Source organism: Diceros bicornis, chromosome X, assembly GCF_020826845.1.
Source record: "Diceros bicornis minor isolate mBicDic1 chromosome X, mDicBic1.mat.cur, whole genome shotgun sequence".
Classification (NCBI taxonomy): Eukaryota; Metazoa; Chordata; class Mammalia; order Perissodactyla; family Rhinocerotidae; genus Diceros; species Diceros bicornis.
Genome location: NC_080781.1, coordinates 4,996,725 through 5,017,576, shown reverse-complemented (window position 1 = coordinate 5,017,576; position 20,852 = coordinate 4,996,725). Strand labels below are relative to the sequence as shown.

The 20,852-nt window shown below is 45.8% G+C and overlaps 1 protein-coding gene across 2 annotated transcripts in view; it reads left to right on the top strand.

Annotated features, from left to right (window-relative positions):
* PUDP (pseudouridine 5'-phosphatase) overlaps window positions 1-20,852 on the top strand; it is a 54,614-nt gene that overhangs the window by 20,442 nt on the left and 13,320 nt on the right. For both annotated transcript variants that reach the window (XM_058535390.1, XM_058535389.1), the window contains exons 2-3: window positions 13,181-13,399; window positions 19,501-19,730. In XM_058535390.1, the coding sequence (XP_058391373.1) occupies window positions 13,181-13,399; window positions 19,501-19,730 (449 nt within the window). The remainder of the gene's footprint in view (window positions 1-13,180; window positions 13,400-19,500; window positions 19,731-20,852) is intronic.

Below are 20,852 nucleotides of genomic sequence, written 5' to 3'. Positions count from 1 at the left end.
CTTGATCCTCCCACCACCACCATTAAGGCTGCAGAAGGGCCCATCACAGAGCCAACCGCAGAGAAAGCCCTCGGAGCACAACAAGTCCCATCGTTCTGTCACCAGCAGGGAACCTCCACTGGCCCCAGCTCCTTCCACACCCCAGTCTCCCCCATCCCAGGCCACCTACTTGTGTGTCCTTTCTGTCTGAGGAGCCTCACTGTTTCCGTGGTTGGGCCAGGCCGTCACCCGTGGGAGCCAGGGTACCTGCTCTTCTCTTAAATTATCCCTTCCAGCCCACCTCCCCCATAATTAAAAGTAACAGAGGAGCGGAACCTGCTTTTAGCCAGGACGATATGGGCGTGGAGGGATGACTCCTGCAGCTCCCCGGGGTAAGTGGCGCCATCCTGTTTTCCTGCTCCCCTGCGCCCTGTGCCCGTCTGGGGAAGGCTGGAACTGGGAACAGGAGCTCCAGAGGCATGGGGTATGCCTTCTCTCAGACAAGGCCCAGCTGGGGTCCCCTTCTCCTGTCACTTGGCCTGTGTTTTCATTAGTGAATCTTCTCCTCCGTAGATTTTTATATGCACCCTCTTGAGACCCTCTCAGGAGCAGCACTGTCTCACCGTGGGCTTTCTTTCCAACCTCACTTGGGATAATCACCGTGTATTGAGCACGTGGTCTGTCTGGACAGTTTACTCCCAATACCATACCTCCTCCATGAGCAGAGCTTCCCGAAGCTTCCCCAGCGCTCACCCTCAACCCTCCCGTGCTTGATAAGGCACCTCTCACACTGAAGGAGGTTCAGCCAATGAAACCATTCCCCTGCCACACCTGGCTCTCACCCCTGATTCCCCACCAAGACAGAATGCGCTAACGTAATGAGGCAAGCTTGCCATAGTCTCAGATGCGAGAGTGATTTTTAAGTAGCCTCCATGGGGGACAGACACCATCACGAGCGGGCATAACCCACTGTCACCTAGACAGGTGATGGGCATGGGAAAATCAAAGTCCCCCCTCATTGATTTCCTGGTGTTGAACGATGTGTTCCTTGTGGTTTTCAGATTCTAAACCTTTATCACCCGTTTCTTAAGCGACTCTACCATATAGGAGTGAACACACTATCTCCTTTCACTTTGTCAGTCATGGGTCCCATTACATTTTGCTCGGCGCTATTTATTCCACTAGGTGGAGGGGCTGAGGGCCGTGCTTGTAGAATTTTTTGGTGTAGAGTGAGGTGGGGCAGATAAAAGGAAAATGAGCCTTTGGGGAGATAGGTTCTCTGTAGGAAAGGAATAGATGACTGTCTGTGAGCCGCTGGTCCCTGTCGGACTCAGTGATTTCATGGAACCCTCTGTGCTCAAATGCTGTCGCTTCTGCTCCAGGTCTGAAGAGAAATCTTAGAGAGAACTTCCTCTTGGGGAGCCCTGGGCTCACAGCTCACTGGTTGCAAGACCCTGGTAATCATTTCACTTAATTCAGTTGCATAAGTTATCTTCAAATTCAGGGACTACCATACCAAAGTGTGACTGCTATAAGCTTCTAGATTAGTCTTTTCCACTGAGATGGAATTAAACAGGGATGAATGTGAAACCCAGAGTCTAGGTTTGCAAAATGAGGAAGTATAGGGTTTTTTGTTGTCGTTAGTGCCGTGGAGTGGATTCCGACTTCTGGCGCCCCTGTGGACAGCAGAGCAGAACCCTGCCTGAGATTTTTGTGCCATCCTCTCTCCTTCTGGCACTCGATCATACAGTGCTCTGCTGCTATTCATAGGGTTTTCCTGGCCAATTTTTTTGGAAATGGGTGGCCAGGTCCTTCTTCTTATTCTGTCTCAGTGTGGAAGCTCTGCTAACACCTGTCCACCATGGGTGACCTGCTGGAAATACTGGTGGCAGAGCTTTCAGCATCACAGCAACATGCAGCCGCCAGGGTATGACAACCAACAGATGGGTGATGTGGTTCCCTGACTGGGAAACAAACCCGGGCCGTGGCAGTGAGAGCCCCGAATCTTAACCACTAGACCACCAGGGCTGGCCAGTAGAGGATTAAGGAGGTGAAAATCTCCAACACACATGAAAATCTAGGTGTTGGCTAACGTGAGATATTCTTAGGAGCTATAAACCTATGCAAAACAGGTGTGCATAGTGACAGAGTAGGAGTTAGGACGTCAGAAGAAAGTAGGTTGACCTTCTACCTTCTATATGATCTTAGTGTACCCTGAAACATTCTATATCATGTAATTGCCACGGATGCTAATGAAATTTTAGTCCCGTGGTTCTCACACGTGAGCAGGCATCGGAGTCTTCTGGAGGGCTTGCTAAGACACAGATTGCTGGGGCCCCACGCTCACTGGTTCAGTAGGTCTGGAGTGGATCTGAGAATTTGCATTTCCCATAAGCTCCAAGGGGACACCAATGCTGCTGGTCTTGGTACCACACCTGGAGAACCACTGCTGTAGTCCCAGTGTGTGGAATTGATGAGGGATAAGGGGTGTGTGCAGAGGCCATGCCTTAAAATGAGAGCTTGTGGGATTTGTGTATACAAGTCTTAGTTTCAATCCTGCCTGGTCCATAGATGAGCTCGGTGACCTGGAGTAAATCATCAGAACTCACTAAGCCTTGTTTTCTTATTTTTGAACTGGCCTAATCGCATTTATGTATCAGTGATGTATTGTTCAACATCAGAAAGTAATTGATAAATTTTAAAGGTTCTTCATGGATGAGTTTGGGAGATTTTTAACTTGAAAAGCACTTAATCATCACTACCACATTCCATACTTATTTTCCTCCCATTTTAGAGAATATTTGTCTCCCAATGTTGCATTTTGTCAGGGCTCAGTAAACGTCACACTCTCTGCTATTTGCCCCTCCGCCTCTGATTTCCCACTCACAGCTCCCTTCTGTTTCTTGGGACCCGTCTGTCTTCCCTCCCCTGCCTCTGGCTGCAGAGCCAGCGGTTGCCAGTATCTGCCCTTTCCCCATCACTTTTAGTCTCTCTCTGACCACTGGAAGAAGAGCAGTGGGTCGTGGTAGGTGATCAGACAGCAGAAGACAGTGAGCAAGGGGAGGCTGAGATGCAGGGAACACATCACCGGTTTTTGTTGGAAAAAGAACCATTTTGGAAAAAGAGCCGCATAGTATTCCTCTGTTACCTTGCCGCAGTCTGCTAAGTCATAATATTCTCTTAAAGAAAAGCATGAGTTGCTATTCTTTATCTTCATGGTCCATGTTTTACACTTTCTTTAAAAAAAACAAGGGGGGTATCATTTAGTTGCACCCTCTGGCTACCTGGGGACACCTGTGCTCAACCTGGTGGGTGTCCAGGGGCATCTGGGATTTACCTGGGAAGACTGTGATCATCATACACAGCCTCGTGCGTCCAGGGCCCGGGAACTGTTAGATGCTCGAAGCTACTCCAAGAGATCTCGTCCTTCTTGACTGCTCCCTGCATGAGAGAGTGCCCACCCACCCTCTTCTAATGCTCTTGTGTGTGAGTGAGTCCTGGCATCGCCACTGTCACCAGCACATTTGGTGTCTGGTGAGGGCCCACTTCCTGATCCCCCCAAGAGACGGCTGTCTTTTCACTGTGTCCTCGTGTGGTGGAAGAGGGTGAGGGAGCTCTCTGGGGTCTCTTTATAAAGGCACTAATCCCATTCATTTGGGCTCCACCTTCATGCCCTAATCACCTCCCCAAGGCCCCACCTCCAAATCCCATTACACTGGACATTAACAATTAACATGGACTTTGGGGGGACATAAACATTGCAACTTCCCTGCTCCCCCATCTGTGCCCCCCAATAGAGGACATGATGAGCATCGTCTTGTCTGCTTTCTTGGGACTGTCTTCCTGGCCTGTATCACTTGAGTAGAAGGGGCCTACGGACCTCCCACTGTGGCCTGCGGCCTTCTCATTTGCTTCAGTACTGAGGACAGAAGTAGGAGTGTTTCTGGTTTTATTTTTAAGAGGCCATTATTCACATCCACCAAGATAGTGTCTCCCCAGGGAAAGCTCATTTTACTGCTTAAATCCCGAGAAAGTCTTTGTTTCTGCCTAGGCCAAAGATACAAGGCAACTAATCTTTGTCCTTGGGCACAAATGTCATGGTTTCCAAGACAACTTTGATTTTCGTTGACAGAGAACCATCTTCATGCAACCTGTCGTTTGTGCCCCACATTCTCGTCCTGATAGCCGTGGGCTGGCCCCAGGGGCATCTACAAACACTAGTTGTCAGTGTCTGTTCTACACAAGGGAAATCTTAATTTGTTTGTCTAGTCATACCACAGCTGGGCTTTTAATGCAGCTCTGAAATCGATGGCAAGGGCCGTGTTTTACATGTGGGGTGATCTTCGAAGTGTGTGAAATATCCCTCTCGACAGTGCTTCAGATTGCCTCCAGTCCTGGAGGGGCAGTCAGCTTTGTGCAAGATGCCTATGTTTTGAGGACATAAAGATACGATTTTGATAGAATCAGCAGACTTCCTCTGCAACAATATAGAAATGACATTTTATGAAGGGAACGTGAGAAGTCCCAGGAAGCTTTCATTCCACACTCAAAACAATGTTTCCACAACTCCCCCAATTTTCTTTGTGCCCTTCTGCGCTTCCTCTCTCCTTCCGCCCCATCCCAAGGTAACTCCCAGTCTGCTTCTGAAACTACAGGTCAGTTTCCACTTCATAGAATTTTATATGGAATCGGACAGTATGTACTCCTTTTTCATCTGACTTCTTTCACTGGGCATAATTTTTTTGAAACACATTCATGTGATTGTGTGTACCAATAGTTCTTTTCGTTTTTATTGCTAGTGGTTGCACGGTAGGCACATACTTAACTTTTTAAGAAACTGTTTTCCAAAGTGGTTTTTATGTTGGGTTCTGTATTAGTTTCTTATTGTGGCTGTAACAAATTATGACAAATAGTGGCTTAAAACAGCACACGTTTATGATCTTATAGTTGGGGCGCCACAAGTCCAAAATCAGTCTTGATGGGCTCAAGTCAAGGTGTTGACAGGGCTGCTTTCCTTCTGGAGGCTTTAGAGGAGAATCTGTTCTCCTGCCTTTCCAGCTTCTAGAGGCCACCCACGTTCCTTGGCTTGTGGCCTCACATCACCCAGCCTCTGCTTCTGTCCTCACACCTCCTCTGATTCTGACCTTCTGCCTCCCTCTTAGAAAGACCGTTGTGATGACTTTGGGCCCACCCACATAATCCAGGATCGCCTCGCCATCTCAAGATCCTTAACTTAATCACACCTGCAAAGTTCCTTTTGCCGTGTGGGGTAGATGGTCACAGGTTCTGGGGATTGGGGTGCGGGCATCTTTGAGGGACTGTTATTCCATATACTACACCTTGTTCATCTCATCATCGAGTTGTCAAGTTTGGTTCTTTATTCTGGATACAAGTTGTGTGTGTTGCAAATATTTTCTCTCAATCGGTGGCTTGCCTTTTGTTTTCTTACCGGTGTCTTTAAATTTTGACGAAAGCCCCTTTATCCAGATGTTCTCCAAGGCTCTTGGTTTTTGTGGTCTGTGTATGAAATCTTCATATAACCCACCATTACCAAGGTGTTCTCCTGCATTTTCTTCTAGAAGTTTTACAATTATGGTTTGGATGTCCACAACATCTAGGTTTATGGTACTAAGGGTTGAAGTTCTTTTTTTTTGTCCAGTCTTTTACATTCCTAAACAAAGGAAGCACTGCCTTTTACATGCAGGCCTACTTGTAAAGGTTCAACAGCTGCAGTGAAGACAATGAAAGGCTCACTCCCATGTGCGTGAAGCACGGGGGGTGTTAGTGGCTGTGGGGGAGAGCACTTGAGTGCTGTCAGCGGGTCAGATCCTGCAGTGTTTGCTGGAGAACCCGTCACCGCCCTTCTCATCATCTCAGGTCAGCATCCTCTTGTTTTCTTTCTCCTCCCCATACTGCTAGGACCGAGTGTGGCTCTGATGTCCCTCTGCCTGACTTCTGTTTTCGGGTCTGGGGAGTTTCTTGGACACCAGGTGGTCCGGGTTAGCAGAGGATGACATTTCAGTAGGTCTTCAGCTGGGAAAAACATTCTGGTTTATGTACTGGCATTTTCTTTCTTTCTTTCTTTTTTTTTTTTTTTTTTGGTGAGGAAGATTGGCCCTGAGCTAACATGTGTTGCCCATCCTCCTCTTTTTGCTTGAGGAAGATTGGCCGTGAGCTAACGTCTGTGCCAACCTTCCTCCATTTTGTATGTGGGACACCGCCACAGCATGGCTTGATGAGTGCTGTAGGTCCGTGCCCGGGATTCGAACCCACGGACCCTGGGCCACCGAAGCAGAGACTGCAAACTCAACCACTATGCCACTGGGCTGGCCCCTATACCGACATTTTCTTAATCACTCTTTTTGCAAAGTTTCCCTCTGTAGTATTTGACTGTAGGTAAAGTTTCCCTTACCTTTACAGGTATTTGTTCCTTTGTGTATTTTTTCAGCAAACATTAATGGGCTTTTCAGTTCTGATCACTGATTCATTAACTCAGCAAAGCCTGTTTTGGTCTCATTCCTGATGCTGCTGATCCATGGACCACACTTTGAGAACCAGGGGGTTAAGGAAATCAGTGGTAGACTATCTTAGAAGAACAAAATCAGTGAATTAAAAAAAAAAAATCTATTCACCAATTACCAGTTACCTACCGTGTACTATCAAGATGGCTTAGAAAAATGACACCAGCCCTTTCATCAAAATGTACTGTATGCTGGGTTTTTATTATTGAAGCCATTGCACATTTAAAATATGTGGTTTTCACTGCATTCAGAAACACTGCTATATTTCTGGGTGAGAGAAGGCATGCAGTCTATACTATGTCTTCACTTCTGCCAGGTTGTGATCATTTGATTTTAGCTCAAGATGGGCCTTTCCCTGTGAAAACGTGTTCTGTATCTTTACGGAACTAACTTGTCTGTTAACAACAAAACACTGGCTTTACATCACCCCCTCCCATTATTTTTTTATAAGTGGAAATAATAAAAGTAAGACTATTTTCAAGATATACTAAGTTTTGAAAAGCATTAAATTGCTTTATTCAAGATATGCAAGGTATGACTTGACTAGGAAGCCGTAACCAATGTGGGTTCAGATTCCCTTTTCTGAAACCTGTGGAGTCAGTTGTATTTAGATTTTTTTAATTGTTATTTTAAAGAGGTATTAGAATGCATATGTTCTGTGATGTATACAGTCTCTGGGAGTGGGGTCTGGGGCAGCACCCGTAATCAAACCCATTGGTATTTCTGTAGAGAAGTCTGTGAAGATTCACACACGGTGTGGTAAATATTAAACATTAAAACCACCACGTGCTAGTCCAAGTCAGGTTTTGCTGCTACATGAAAACTTATGTTTCCAGAAGTTTATGGATTATGGAACTGGGGACAAGGAATTATGTTCCTGTACCAGGCCGGACAGTTAACCAGCATTTATGAAGCTAGTCCCATGTGCCTGGAAGGTGCGATTTTTTTTTTTTTTTTTTTTTTTTGGTGAGGAAGATCAGCCCTGAGCTAACATCCATGCCAACTCTCCTCTTTTTGCTGAGGAAGACTGGCCCTGGGCTAACATCCGTGCCCATCTTCCTCTACTTTGCATGGGACGCTGCCACAGCATGGCTTGACAAGCAGTGTGTCAGTGTGCGCCCAGGATCCGAACCCGAGCACGTGCACTTAACCGCCGTGCCACCGGGCCGGCTCCTGGCAGGTGCAATACTTTCGTGAATGAATTCCAAATAGTTAATAGTTTGGGTTTTTTTTGTTGTTGTTGTTAAGTAAAATATTTGGTACAGGCACTTTAATTTGCCAGATTAAAGCTGTCTTTGCCGTTATTGGAGCCTGGGGGTACACAGAGAAAGCAGATCTTCTAACTTTCTCTTAACTCACAAATGACAACTAAGAGCGTTCCGCAGAGCAGCTACCAGGCAGATGCCCCCTGATAATTTCACACGCTGGAGCTAGGGGTTCACTCTGGCCAGGCACGGTGCTCAGATCTCTGCATAGATGATGCCACTTAATTGACACAACTGCCTAGAAGGTGTGTGATACACACCTTCGGATTTATGGATAGGTAAACCGAGGCCCAGCAAGGGGCTGAGCACGTTTCAGCAGACGTCAGCAGCTGGTCAGCTGCAGAGCAGGGCCTCAAACCCAGGCCACCTGGCTTCAGAGCACCTGCTGCCCCGCTACACCTAGTCTTCTGACCCCCCTCTTCTGCAGCCCAGTGGCTGCCATAGTCCCCCCGACAGAAACTACAAGTCAGAGAGGTGAAGAAACTCGTCCCAGGACACACAGCTAAAAAGTGGCTGAGCTGGAACTTCACTGCTCATCCCTCAGATTCCTGACACCTTGCTTTCTCCCAGTACCTCATTCTAGGCCTTGTATGGAAACGAAAACGGGATTCGGCTGGAAAATCAGGTGTCATAACAGATGCTCGCTAGTGACGGGTTGATTAAGGTGTTTTGCTATTAAATAATGGAACTCACGGTTTTTCAGATTGGAATTAGGTGCCTGTGTGCACGGTCAGGGAGTACAGTTTCCTGCAAGGGAGACGTGGGGAAGTGCCCTCACCTCTTGCTCTTTATGGGGTGACACGCAAACTGATGCCATCCTCCGAGAGCCAGGGATGGACTCAGCAAACATTTAAATGCGTGCTCAATGATAAAAGATGGTACTAATTACATTACAATTACAGAACCTCAGCCTTAGACAAAACTTAGCGGCCCCATGCGTAGCCTGCCTCCAGGTGCTATGATGCCTTCTCTAATAGTTCAGTGAATTTAAACTCGAAAGCCTTACATTTCCCACCTGGGAACCACGCATGCTGCTCATGATGAAAATGTCAACGTTGCGGCGTCTGGGCCCTGGTGGCCGAGTTTCCATCTCGCATCTGATGCCCTCCCATCACCACCCACCTGATGGCTTCACCTGCAGCAGCTGTCCACACTTCTGCCTGGGTTCCGTCAAGGAGTGAGGTTTGCCTTTACGCGGAATATTATTCTAACACGCCTAAGGAAGGTAGTTTTTATGTGGCTGTCGTGTGTTCAAAACCATGTTGAGTTTCCTGTGAAAAATATCACTGAGGCAAGCCGCAAAGCCTGAAGCTCGTGAGCAAGGGAGCATATGCATTTGATAGCTTGGCACGGCTATTTTATCCTCCTTCATTTTAGCTTCTGGAGACTTGTTTCCTTTTAAAATGCTGTCCCTTTAATTCCAAGTTTGCTGTCATCAGCTGGCATAGCCAGCCTCGGATCTGAGGACCTTAATTGCTTCTTTAGATCCTTGCTTATTCGCTGAGGATTTGGGATGATTTTATCTAAATTGTGAAGAAAAGTGGCTGTCTGGGCAGTCTCCCACAGATTTATAATCCCTCCAGTCTGTGTCTTTTAAATTAAAAGCTCTGTGACTTTCTAAGCTTCAGATAAACACCGTTTAAATCATTTTAAAAGGATATAGTTATTTCTCTGCCTTTGGAATTAGAATTTTTTCATGCCCCTTTCTTCTTTCTCAGCCCCTTGCTTTAGCAAGGGGCCCGGAATACTACGTGCGTCTTCCTGCCTGGCCTCTGCTCCTTTTCCTCGCCCTCTTGTCTTTCAGACCTGACACTAGTTTCTCACTCGCTTGGTGCCTACGGTTTCCTTTTGTCAGCATCTTCCTCTGTCACCTACTAGAAGAAAAAGCGTTCAAGGGAAGAAAGGGAAACATCCTGCCTCACCGCCAGTCTGTCCGTGTCCGTGCCCTGCGAGCCTCACTCCTTCCCCCTCCCAGGGAAGACGAACAGAGAAGGAGCGTGCATTACGGGCGACCCTCCACCCTAGATGGCTTTTTCACCAGTGAGGACAAGTGTGGGCTGGCCCTTCCCTCCAGTGTGTGACTAAGTGCAGGGTCCTTTCTAGAAAACCCTGAGCCACTCTGGTTATTATCCAAACACTGGCTTCTTCTACAGATGTCTCCAGGAAGGCTTTTCCTCAAGTCCTACCATCTTTTGTACCAAAAAACCAAACAGAACAAAGGGCAGGCGCTTATCCTCAATCCAGGGGTCATGCCGGAGCAGTTTCAAGTACCCATGAGGGTGGAGATTCTGAGATCTGTTTGTTGTGTGTGCTTTACTGTGTCCAGTAAAATCCAGCCTGTGGTCGAAAAACAAGGATCAAAATAGTTCAAGTGCTAACGATGAAGTTGTACCTGATACGCAGCTGTGGGTGGTTTTGCCTGGAAAAGAAAAGTTCTTTCTGTTTCTGGTCGCTGTCGAGGCCAAAGCATCCCACCATGGGGCTGCGGGTCCAGGGGTGACATTCAGAGGGGCAGTGAGAGGAGGGGCGGAGTCAGCAGCTGGGAGAAGCAGGCAGGGGGCGCGGCCCGCCCTGAAAGCTGAGGGAAGAGCCAGGTTCACAGGGAGCACGGTCCCCAGAGTTCACAGGGGAGGGAGCGAGGGTGCCTGCTTCAGCCTGTGCAGCCAGCAAGAGCGAGATTCCCCAGTACCTGCGGTGAGCCAGGGACTAGGAGGGTAGCTAGCGCTGGGTGACACCCACAGAGCTGGCGGCCAGAACATCCTTGCTGAATTTATGAGCCTAGCTAGTCCTGTGAGCATAGAGCTGTGGAAACTGCAGCAGACACCCCTGGTTAGAGATGCCACCTAAGGTAGAGGTTGTAGCCACCAATGTGGGAGACTTTCACTTGCAGAAGAACTACCTTTCGCCTGGGGTCATGGATTTGGCCAAAAGGTGGTGGATGTGGTCTATTGCTCCGGGGACCCTTCACCTTCCGTGAGAAGAATGCAAATGATACAGCCCAGGTGACACCAGAGTTGCAATGGCTCAGAAGAGACAGCCCTCTGCCTTCCGTTGTCCGCAGACTCAGGGTGCCGCCTGTGCTGCAGACAACCCTCAGACTGGGTGTCTGGGGAGGAGCAGATACTCCAGGGTTAAAGTACCATAGCTCTCTCATTCCTGAGCAATTCATACCCTGACAACTTTCTAAATGGATTCAGGCAGTCGTAGATAAGTGTGTAAACTTGTGTGCACATAAATCTATGAACATGTGTATCACCGTAAATATATATAGACACGTCTGTTGATTCATAGGTTCAGAACATAGGTTCATAGGTTTGCACACACCCCACTCCCTTCTCTTTCTGTCTACCTTTTCTTCACCACATGCTGGGTTTCCCAAATATTATCTTAAAGGAAACGGAAGTAGTATTTAGGCACCAGGATTGTATTTTTCCATCTGCTTGTGGGAAAACCAGTTAAAAGCCATTGAAGTCACTCAGCTCTTTTCAGGAACCGTTATTGGGTGAAACTGCACAAATTCAGTACAGAATAGGTACCATTAATGTTGCTTCTTGACCCATATGTGACCTTAATGCTAAAGTTAGGGTGGTTGACCTCATAGCTAATTAGAACTGGAATTTCCATTCTGAGAACATTACATCCAGCCTCTGAAGTGGTTAGTTCTCACAAGGGTACTACTGTACTTTCATAGTACTAGTATCAGTAGTAGTATCAGTACCATTAATACTGTATATTAAATATAAATATATAAAAACATTAAATATAAATATAGATGGTACTATATATTATATTGTATATAATTTGCTCTATATTTATTGTATATGATTAACTATACTGTATGTTAGTAGTATCAGTACTGTTATTACCAGTAGTCTTGTTCACCTCCTGTTAATGTGAGAGGGAGGCCCCTGGAGGTTAAGTAAGTTGCCTGAGGCTTTACCCCTAGAAAGTGCCACCCTGGGATCTAATTCGCAGGCCAGGTTTTCACCGTTACCCGGTGAGACCTTGTGAGATAATAGGAGATAGATATATTTTGGTCTCTGCCCCTGGTTGCTGGCACAGAGCTCCCCAAACCCCTGTAATTCCCTAAGTGGTAAGAGCACGAGGAGCATCTTTTGTTCTAATCTTTGGTCTTTGACCCTGCTTCCTGACATCCAGCTTCTAAATCCCTTGGAATTTCCTGGCTGATCAGAGTGTCTTTTGTGCTAATGAGGCGACTCTGGGTGGGCTTCTGGATGAGGCTGGTCACCAGAGAAACCAAGCTGTAATCGGTAGCTTGGACCTTTCAGCCCCATCTCCTATCCTCCCAGGAAGGGGAGAGGGGCTGGAAATGGAGTTTATGATCCATCATGCCTATGTGAGGGATCCTCCATAAAAATCTCCCAGAGTACGGGGGTCGGAGAACTTCCAGGACGTGCCATGGGAATGGTGCGCTGGGAGAGGGCACAGAAGCTCCATGCCCCCTCCCACATACCTTGCCCTACGCATCTCTTCCCTCTGGATGTTCATCCGTATCCTTTATCATATCCTTTTGTGATAAACCAGTGATCTAGTAAGTAAAATATTTCTCTGAGTTCTATGAGCAGCTCTAGCAAATTAATTGAACATCTGACTTAGAGCCAAGCGATCAGAAGCACAGGTGACAGCTGGCCTTGCAATTGGCGTCTGAAGTGTGTGTTTTGGGGAGGAGGAGCAGTGTTGTGGGACTGCGCCCTTAACCTGTGGGATCTGATGCTAACTCCGGGTAGATGGTGTCAGAATTGAGTTGAATTATGGGACACCCAGCTTTGAGACAAAGCCCCCCACATCTGGTGACAGGAGTGTTGTGAGTGTGGATTAGTGTGAGAGCAAAGGGGAAACACAGGAGGTGTGTTTTCCCTACTCAGGCCTATACAGAAGGGTCCGTTCTCAGGTGGGGCTTCACAGCAGCACACACCACCAGGCGCTCCTGTTGGGAGGAGTCTCCCAGGGCCGTGAAAGTGTCCCTAACAGCAGAGGGCCACACACACAGGCCCTTGTGCATGCCTGTCTCTAGGCACGCTTGGAAATACCAGGTGACGAGCTCATGTAGCCTCGGATGGAGTTCATGATCCCAAGTGCATATTTAGACTCAGATACATACATGTTAAATAAAAGACAATTTAACCATCAGGTAGACTTATTTCTCTCCCACTTTTTCACTTTCTGGATCGCAGCTCCGAAGATAGCCCAGCAGACTGAGGAGGCCGCCCAAGGCCTTGTTTAGTCCTAATGACCTGCGAACGTTCCACCATTTCTACAGGTCTCTGCAGAAGGCTTTCTTCCTGCATGTGACCTACACGGTGTACATAGACGCTTTATCTGATAGAGACTGCATGTGAACATAGTGTGCGCCCTGAAAATCTCAATGTCTTTGTCTTGTCTTTGTTTCTGCAGATACCGAACCGCTGTATTCAGTGGTGTTTCAAGAAGTGTGTGCTCGCTATGAGAAGGATTTCACCTGGGATGTGAAGGCCCTGGTTATGGGCAAGAAGGCATTCGAGGTGGCCCAGATCGTCATCGATGTCCTGCAGCTCCCCATATCCACGGAGGAGCTGGTGGAAGAGACCCAGGCGAAGTTAACTGCATTGTTCCCCACGGCCGGTCTGATGCCAGGTGCCATCCCCTCGCTGTTTTCAGGATTATGTTTGTGACTATTAGCAATGTTGTTGTCAGTCTAGATTACTCAAGTCTAATGCGGGGCGTGCTTAGTCTGTTCTTTTGTCTTGATAACTTCTCAGAGAATTCTCTTCTTGTTTGAGGCTCAGAGGTACTCCAGAGAGAGTGTGGTCGACACTGTTGTGGGCTGTGATTCAATCTTGTCTTTAAGGGCTTCTTAAAATCGTATACATTCCTTTCACTGACTCCGAGGTCCAAAAATGTTTGAATTTTGTTTGTATCAATATTATGTAAAGATTGGATTCATGAAAGAATTGCTTCCAAGTTTAACTTTAATAGATGGCTTTGCCTTTCTCTTTTCAAAGTCTGATACAGGATTAATGTTTCAGCAACTATTCAAACTTTAACAAATTGACAATAGGCAAGCAGATAAATCTCCCTAAAGAAGCTTACGTTTTTAAAAAAAGTCAAAGGCATAATTCATTTTCAGCATGTCTGTTTCTATGCCCTTTACCCTTTCTTTACTTGCTTTCCTTTAACGGTAAGATGACTTTTCTCCCTTGGGGCTTGTTAGCTGAAGATCGATCAGAACTGAATTGCCTGCTGTTTCTTGCTAAAAGGGAGAAGGTCAAGAATGTTCTAGATTACGGGGCCAAAAAATGCTTAAAAATGGAGTACTATTTTAAGATTCTTTCAGGAAGAAAAGTAAATACTCGGGCTTTAGAATTCCTGGTGCGAGGGGAGAAAAAATTTACAGTTATAGCAGTAATTTTAGATTGAAAATTGTGTTAATATGACTCACAGTCATTTTTGAAACTTGTGTTATTTATATTTATATATAAATCCAAAGGTGCAGGTTGAATGTTACCTGGAACTGGAGAATTTCCTGTAAAGGGCCCTGCTAATAAGTCACATAGAAACCATGTGGGCTGTTCTTAGATTACACACACATACACACGAACACACACGTGTGCACACACGTGGATGTGTGACCCTCAGATGTGGGTACAAGCACCATGATACACACTCGCTGCATCTGCTGCCTTTCTGCATTGTGTTACCCTGGCAAGCCTTAAGGATGGAAACACATCCATACAGCTAAGTTTTTTTAATCATGGTAAGAAACACATAGCTTAAAACTTACCATCTTATCTGTTTTTAAGTGTACAGTTCAGTAATGTTAACTGTGTTCACTTTGTTGTGTAACCATCACTACCATCCATCTCTAAAACGTTTTTATCTTGCAAAACTGAAACTGTCCCCGTGAAACACTCACACCCTGTTCCTCCCTCCCTCTGGCCCCTGGTAACACCATTCTACTTTCTGTCTCTGTGAATTTGACTCCTCTGGGGACCTCATATAAATGGACTCATATATTTGTCCTTTTGTGACTGACTTTTTGAACTTAGCATAACGTACTCAAGGTTCATACATGTTGTAGCACGTGTCAGCATTTTCTGCCTTTTTAAGACTGAATAATATTCCATTGTTTGGATAGACCACATTTTGTTTATCCATTCATTTGTCGATAGACACTTGACTTATTTCCTCTTCTTGGCTATTGTGAATAATGCTGTGAACCTGGGAGTGCAGGTACCTCTTTGAGATCCTGTTCTCTTTTGGGTATATATCCAGAAGTGGTATTATTGGATTATCTGATAATTCTATTTTTAATCTTTTAAGAAACCACCGTAGTGTTTTCCAGCATGGCTGCACCATTTTGTTTTCCCTCCAAGAGTCCACAAGGGTTCCAGTTTCTCCACATTTTCACCAACACTTGTTATTTTCTGTGTTTTTGTGATAGTAGCCATCATAATGTGTGTGAAGTGGTATCGTTGTGGTTTTGATTTGTGTTTCTCTATTGCTTAGTCATGTGGAGCATCGTTTCAGATGCTGTTGGCCATTTGTGTATCTTCTCTGGAGAAATGTCAATTCAAGTCCTTTGCTCATTTTTTAATAGCATCATTTGGTTTTTTCTTGTTGAGTTCTAGGAATTCTTTGTATATTCTGCATATAAAATCTTTGTCAGATATATGATTTGCAAATATTTTCTCCCGTTCCATACGTTGCCTTTTCACTCTGGATTATGACCTTTGATGCGCAGAACTTTTTAGGTTTGATTCAGTCCCGTTGGCTGTTTTTGGTCTTTCCTGAGCTTTCAGTGTCATATCCAAGACGTCATTACAAAATCCAATGTCATAAAGCTTTCTCCCTCTGTTTTCCTTTGGGAATTGTATAGTTTTATGTCTTATGTCTAGCTCTTTAATGGATTTTGAGTTAATTTTTTGTATATGGTATAGGGTGAAGGTCCAGCTTCATTCTTTTGCATGTGGAGATTCGTTTTTCCCAACACCATTTGTTCAGGAGACTGTCCTTTCCCCATTCAAAGGTGTTGGCACCCTTGTTGAAGATCTTCGACCCTCTATGTGAGGGTTTATTTCTGCACTCACTATTCTATTCCACTGGTCTATAGGTCTTTCTGTATGCCAGCACCACATTGTTTTGATTAATTTAGTTTGTAATATGTTTTGAAATCAGAAAGTGTGAGACCTCCAACTTTGTTGTTCTTTTTCAATATTCTTTTGGCTATTCTGGGTCCCTTAAGAGTCCATATAAATTTTAGGATGGATTTCTGTATTTCTGTAGCAAAAGCATTGGAGTTTTGATAGAGATGCTTTGAATCTATATGGCTTTTTGGGTAGTATGGACATTTTAATAATATCAAATCTTCCAGTACATGAACATGGGATGTGTTTTCATTTATTGGTGTCTTCTTCTTTAATTTCTTTCAGCAATGTCTAGTAGTTTCAGTGTACAAGTCTTTCACCTTTTTGATTAAGCTTGTTTCTTTTTGATGCTATTGTAAATGGAATTTTTATTTTCTTTTCAGATTGTTCATTGTTACTGTATAGAAACGCAACTGATTTTTGCATGTTGATTTTTGTATTCTGCAGTGTTGCTGAATTTGTTTACTAATTCTGACAGTTGTGTGTGTGTGTGTGGAATCTTTAGGGTTTTCTACATATAAGATTGTGTCATCTGTGAACAGAGACAACGTTACTTCTTCCTTTTCAATTTGAATACTTTTATTTCTTTTTTTTGCCTAAATGCTCTGGCTAGGACTTCCAGTACTCTGTTGAATAGAAGTGGCAAGAGAAAGCATTGTCATCTCATTCCTGATCACAGAGGAAAAGCTTTTAGCCTTTTTCTATTGAGTATGATGTCAGCTGTGGGCTTTTCATATATGGCCCTTTATTATGTTGAGGTAGTTTTCTTCTATTCCTAGTTTGAGTGTTTAGAAACGGTGTTGAGTTTTGTCAGATGCTTTTTCTGCATCACTTGGGATGATCTGTGGTTTTTGTCCATCATTTTGTTAATATAGTGTCTCACATTGATTTTCATGTGTCAAACCATCCTTGCATTCCAGGAATAAATCCCACCTGATCGTGGTGTATAATCCTTTTAATGTGCTGTTGAAATCAGTTTGCTGGTATTTTGTTGAGTATTTTTACATCAATATTTATCAGAGATTACTGATCTGTAGTTTTCTTATAGTGTCTTTGTCTGGCTTTGGTGTCAGGGTAACGCTGGCCTCACAGAATGAGTTTTGGAGTGTACCCTCCTATTCAGTTTTTTGGAAAAGTTTGAGGGGTATTGGTGTTAATTCTTCTTTAAATGTTTGGTAAAGTTCTCCAGTGAGGCCATCTGGTCCTGGACTTTTCTGATTACTGAGCCAATCTCCTTACTAGTTATAGGTGTGACCAGGCTTTCTATTTTTTTCTGATTTAATCTTGGTAGTTTGTATGTTTCTATGAGTTTATCTGTTTCTTCTTGGTTGGCCAATTTGTTGGCATATACATTTGCATATTATTCTCCTTCAATCTTTTTTTATTTCTGTGGCCTTGGTTTTAATGTCTCCTCTTTCATTTCTGATTTTACTTATTTGAGTCTTCTCTCTCTTTTTCTTAATCTAGCTAAGGATTTGTCCATACAGTTAATATTTGACCTGGAGTCTCTTTCATGGTTTAACCTACAAACCTACAAACCTACATGGTTTAACCTACAAACCTACAAACCTACATGGTTTAACCTACAAGGCTAAACCTAGGGTTAAACCATGAAAGAGACTCCTGACACACAAGGCACCCATAATGTATTAGGCACACAAATATCCTTTTTCTTCCTTATCCACCCTAGCCTTTGAAGTGGTTTTCCTTCTAGAATTTTTGCCCTATATTCTAAGATATACTTGAGATATATTTTACTGTAATTCCGAAAAAATAATCCTCTTCATGGGGGCTCCACCCTCATGACCTCATCACCTCCCAAAGACCCTCCTAATACCATCACATTGGGGATAGGATTCAACATAGGAATTTGGGGGACACAACCATTCAGTCCATAGCACTAGTGACCTTAGAAGAGAAGAAGAGGAGGGACATAGACACAGAGGAGAAGCCATGTGAAGACAGAGGCAGAGATCAGAGTGATGGGGCCACAAGCCAAGGGATGCCTGGAGCCCCCAGAAGCTGGAAGAGGCAGGAAGGATGCTCCCCTAGACTGTCAGCTTGGGGCACAGGTGGGAGCCTTGAACAAGTAGAATCTATTACCCAGAGTTCACCTTTTCACTGGTGGGCCTAATGTTGGTATTTGAGTCTTTGTCATAAGGTAACTTACATCTCAGGAGAAGAGGCGCCAGTATCTTGCTGGTTATGCATAAAAAGGAGGTGAGGTGAGGTGAAGAGACTCTCAGTGGGCAGATGTTCCCTTCGTCCCCAATTTTCTCTGCATCCTCCATGCACCTGATCATTCGAGATCTGAAGTCTCTCTGTTTCGTTTGTAAACGTTACATCCAGCAGAGTGCTAGATTTTGCTTTATTCTTCACAGAGTTTTAGCTTTGTCCTGGTGTGGAGTTGAGATCCACACCTTCCTCCCAGCATCTCCTAGGCCTGTTTCCCTAAAGCGTCAGGAACTCACAGTATCTGTTGCCTTCCTGAGTGGTTTCCGGTGTTTGAGAAAATGACCAGGTCAGTCTTTTCTGCAGCAATTGAGAAAGCAGGGACATTGTCTCACGTGATGATTAAAACAGTCATGATTATGTGATTATTTAAAATAGTATTTTTAGATAGCCATAGCACTGTGTGTGTATTTAGATGTTACTGTTTCCATACTCAGCCTTCCTGACTCACGTTTCTGATGACCAGCCCTCTCTTCATTGGCTCTATGGAGAACTGTTAACCTGTGTGTTCCCTGTACTTAACCCTCTTAGTTAATGAGAGCGTGGGAAATGTTCCTTTCAGGGGTGGTTGTTGTTCAGCTGCCTCCAGCGAGGTTTATTGTACTCTCTGATCCCTTATTACTTAGCGCCACAGCTTTCCTTCAGCTGCGGCCTTCCCTCAGCCTCTGGTGGAAGCCGTTTCTTGATTCCGTCTCTCTAGCAGCCTGAGGAACCATTCATTGAATGGCTTTCTGTAGAGTACAGGGTTTTCTCAGAAAACATGCAAAGCATAGTCCTTGCATATTCATTGCTTCAGATCACAAACCTGACCCGGGGCCGGCCTGGTGGCGTAGTGGTTAAGTTCACGTGCTCTGCTTTGGCGGTCCGGGGTTCGCAGGTTCATATCCCAGGCTCAGACCGATGCACCGCTCATCAAGCCATGCTGTGGCAGCGTCCCGTATAAAGCAGAGGAAGGTGGGCACAGATGTTAGCTCAGAGCCAATCTTCCTCACTAAAAAAAAAAAAAAAAAGAACACATACCTGGCTCACTGAGGCCCCGCTGGGACCATGGCCTTCTCCTAGCCCCAGGTTTCCACATTTCAGCAAGAGAGGATCAGCAACAAAGCAACGTTTCTTTCCGGGAAAATCGCCCTCTGCATCTTCGGGAAGTGCTATTGCGAAGCCCTGCCTTGCTTTTTTGACTTTTGTTTAGAGTAGGGGTGTTCCAGAGCTGGTAACCCCTCTTAAGACAAGATGTCTCAGCTCAGATAATTCCTGAGAAGAGGCAGCAAGAGTCAGGGCGTACAGAGCTAGGTGGGGAGTCCTTGTGGCCCGGTGTCTCCTCCACCTCACTGAATGCTGGTCCCTCCTCCTGTCTAGGGGCCGAGAAGCTGATCCACCACCTGCGGAAGCACAGCGTGCCCTTCGCACTCGCCACCAGCTCGGGGTCCGTGCCATTCGAGCTGAAGACCAGCAGGCACAAGGAGTTCTTTGGCCTGTTCGACCACGCTGTCTTGGGCGACGACCCCGACGTGAAGAAGGGGAAGCCAGAACCAGACATATTTCTCACCTGTGCCAAGAGGTTTTCTCCTCCTCCCCCCTTAGAGAAGGTGAGTCCAGCGATGATGAGAAACGGCAGCAGCAGGCCGCCTGCGTTAACACAATTTGTCAAATGCTAGTGCTCTTGGTGGTCCCTGTGGACGGGGCCCGCGGAGTGCTCCTTAGACCTGGAGACAAGGGCTGTGAGTTCCCTGGGTGGGAGGAGCACAGTGAGATCACTCCAGTCTCGGGGGGAGCGTAGCCACCCCAAGTCACCAGGACGGTGAGCCCTGGCCGAAATCTTCTGGGATGCACAATCGTATCTAACAAAGCTCACCTTTCACAGAATGCTGCCTGACGGACATTCACAAGGAAGGGGGGCGGGCGTTCGCTCATGTGGGGCTGCACCAGCCTTACATGTAATGAGCAGACTAGAAGGCACGTGTCCATTGCAGTGCAGACAGAAATCATCAAACTCACTACCCCGCACCCCAAATGCTTCTCAGGTGTTATATTGTGACTGCAAAGCTTTTGCTCACAGTGATCTCTGCTTTCCATCGCAAAGTTTCCAGGCTTCTATGTGTTTCTCCACTGGAAAGAGGCCGCTGGTGGGGCTTTGTGCTGAAGGACCCCCTCTGGCCTCCGTGGGCTGCTTCGTTATGTAGGGTCCGCAGTGGAGATGGGGCAAGTGGTTTCTGCAACTTAGAAGAGCATTTAGAGTGAGTCGACAGTGGCTGTTCAGCATTGCTCCGCATTCTGCTCACGCGCTGTGACGGCCGAGATGGAGGGCTTAGCCTGGAGTCTCTGCAGAGGCAGATTCCAGAACAGCAGGGAGACGTTCTTGAAAGGGAGGTTCCTGCTGGTGACATAAGTGTGTTAGCAGCAGGAGGGCATTCCTCGGGGTGACACTGTGTTCCCTGATGCTTCCTGTCTTTGAAGAATTAGTGCTATGCTGGGGCGTTAGTTCAGAGAAGAGCATTTCCACGAAAGGTTTTTTCATGGTTTGCCTCTCATCGCCAACCAGTGGGCAAGAGATGGGACGCTGCCATTTACTATACTCATCACAAGCATAGGGATCGTTGCTCAAAAACATGCTTCCAAACGCAGCTGAATGACTGGGGCATTTTTGTATGATCTGCTTTGTTGGCCCAGGGTCCAACTTACTATATTGACTCTGTAAAGGCCGAAATATG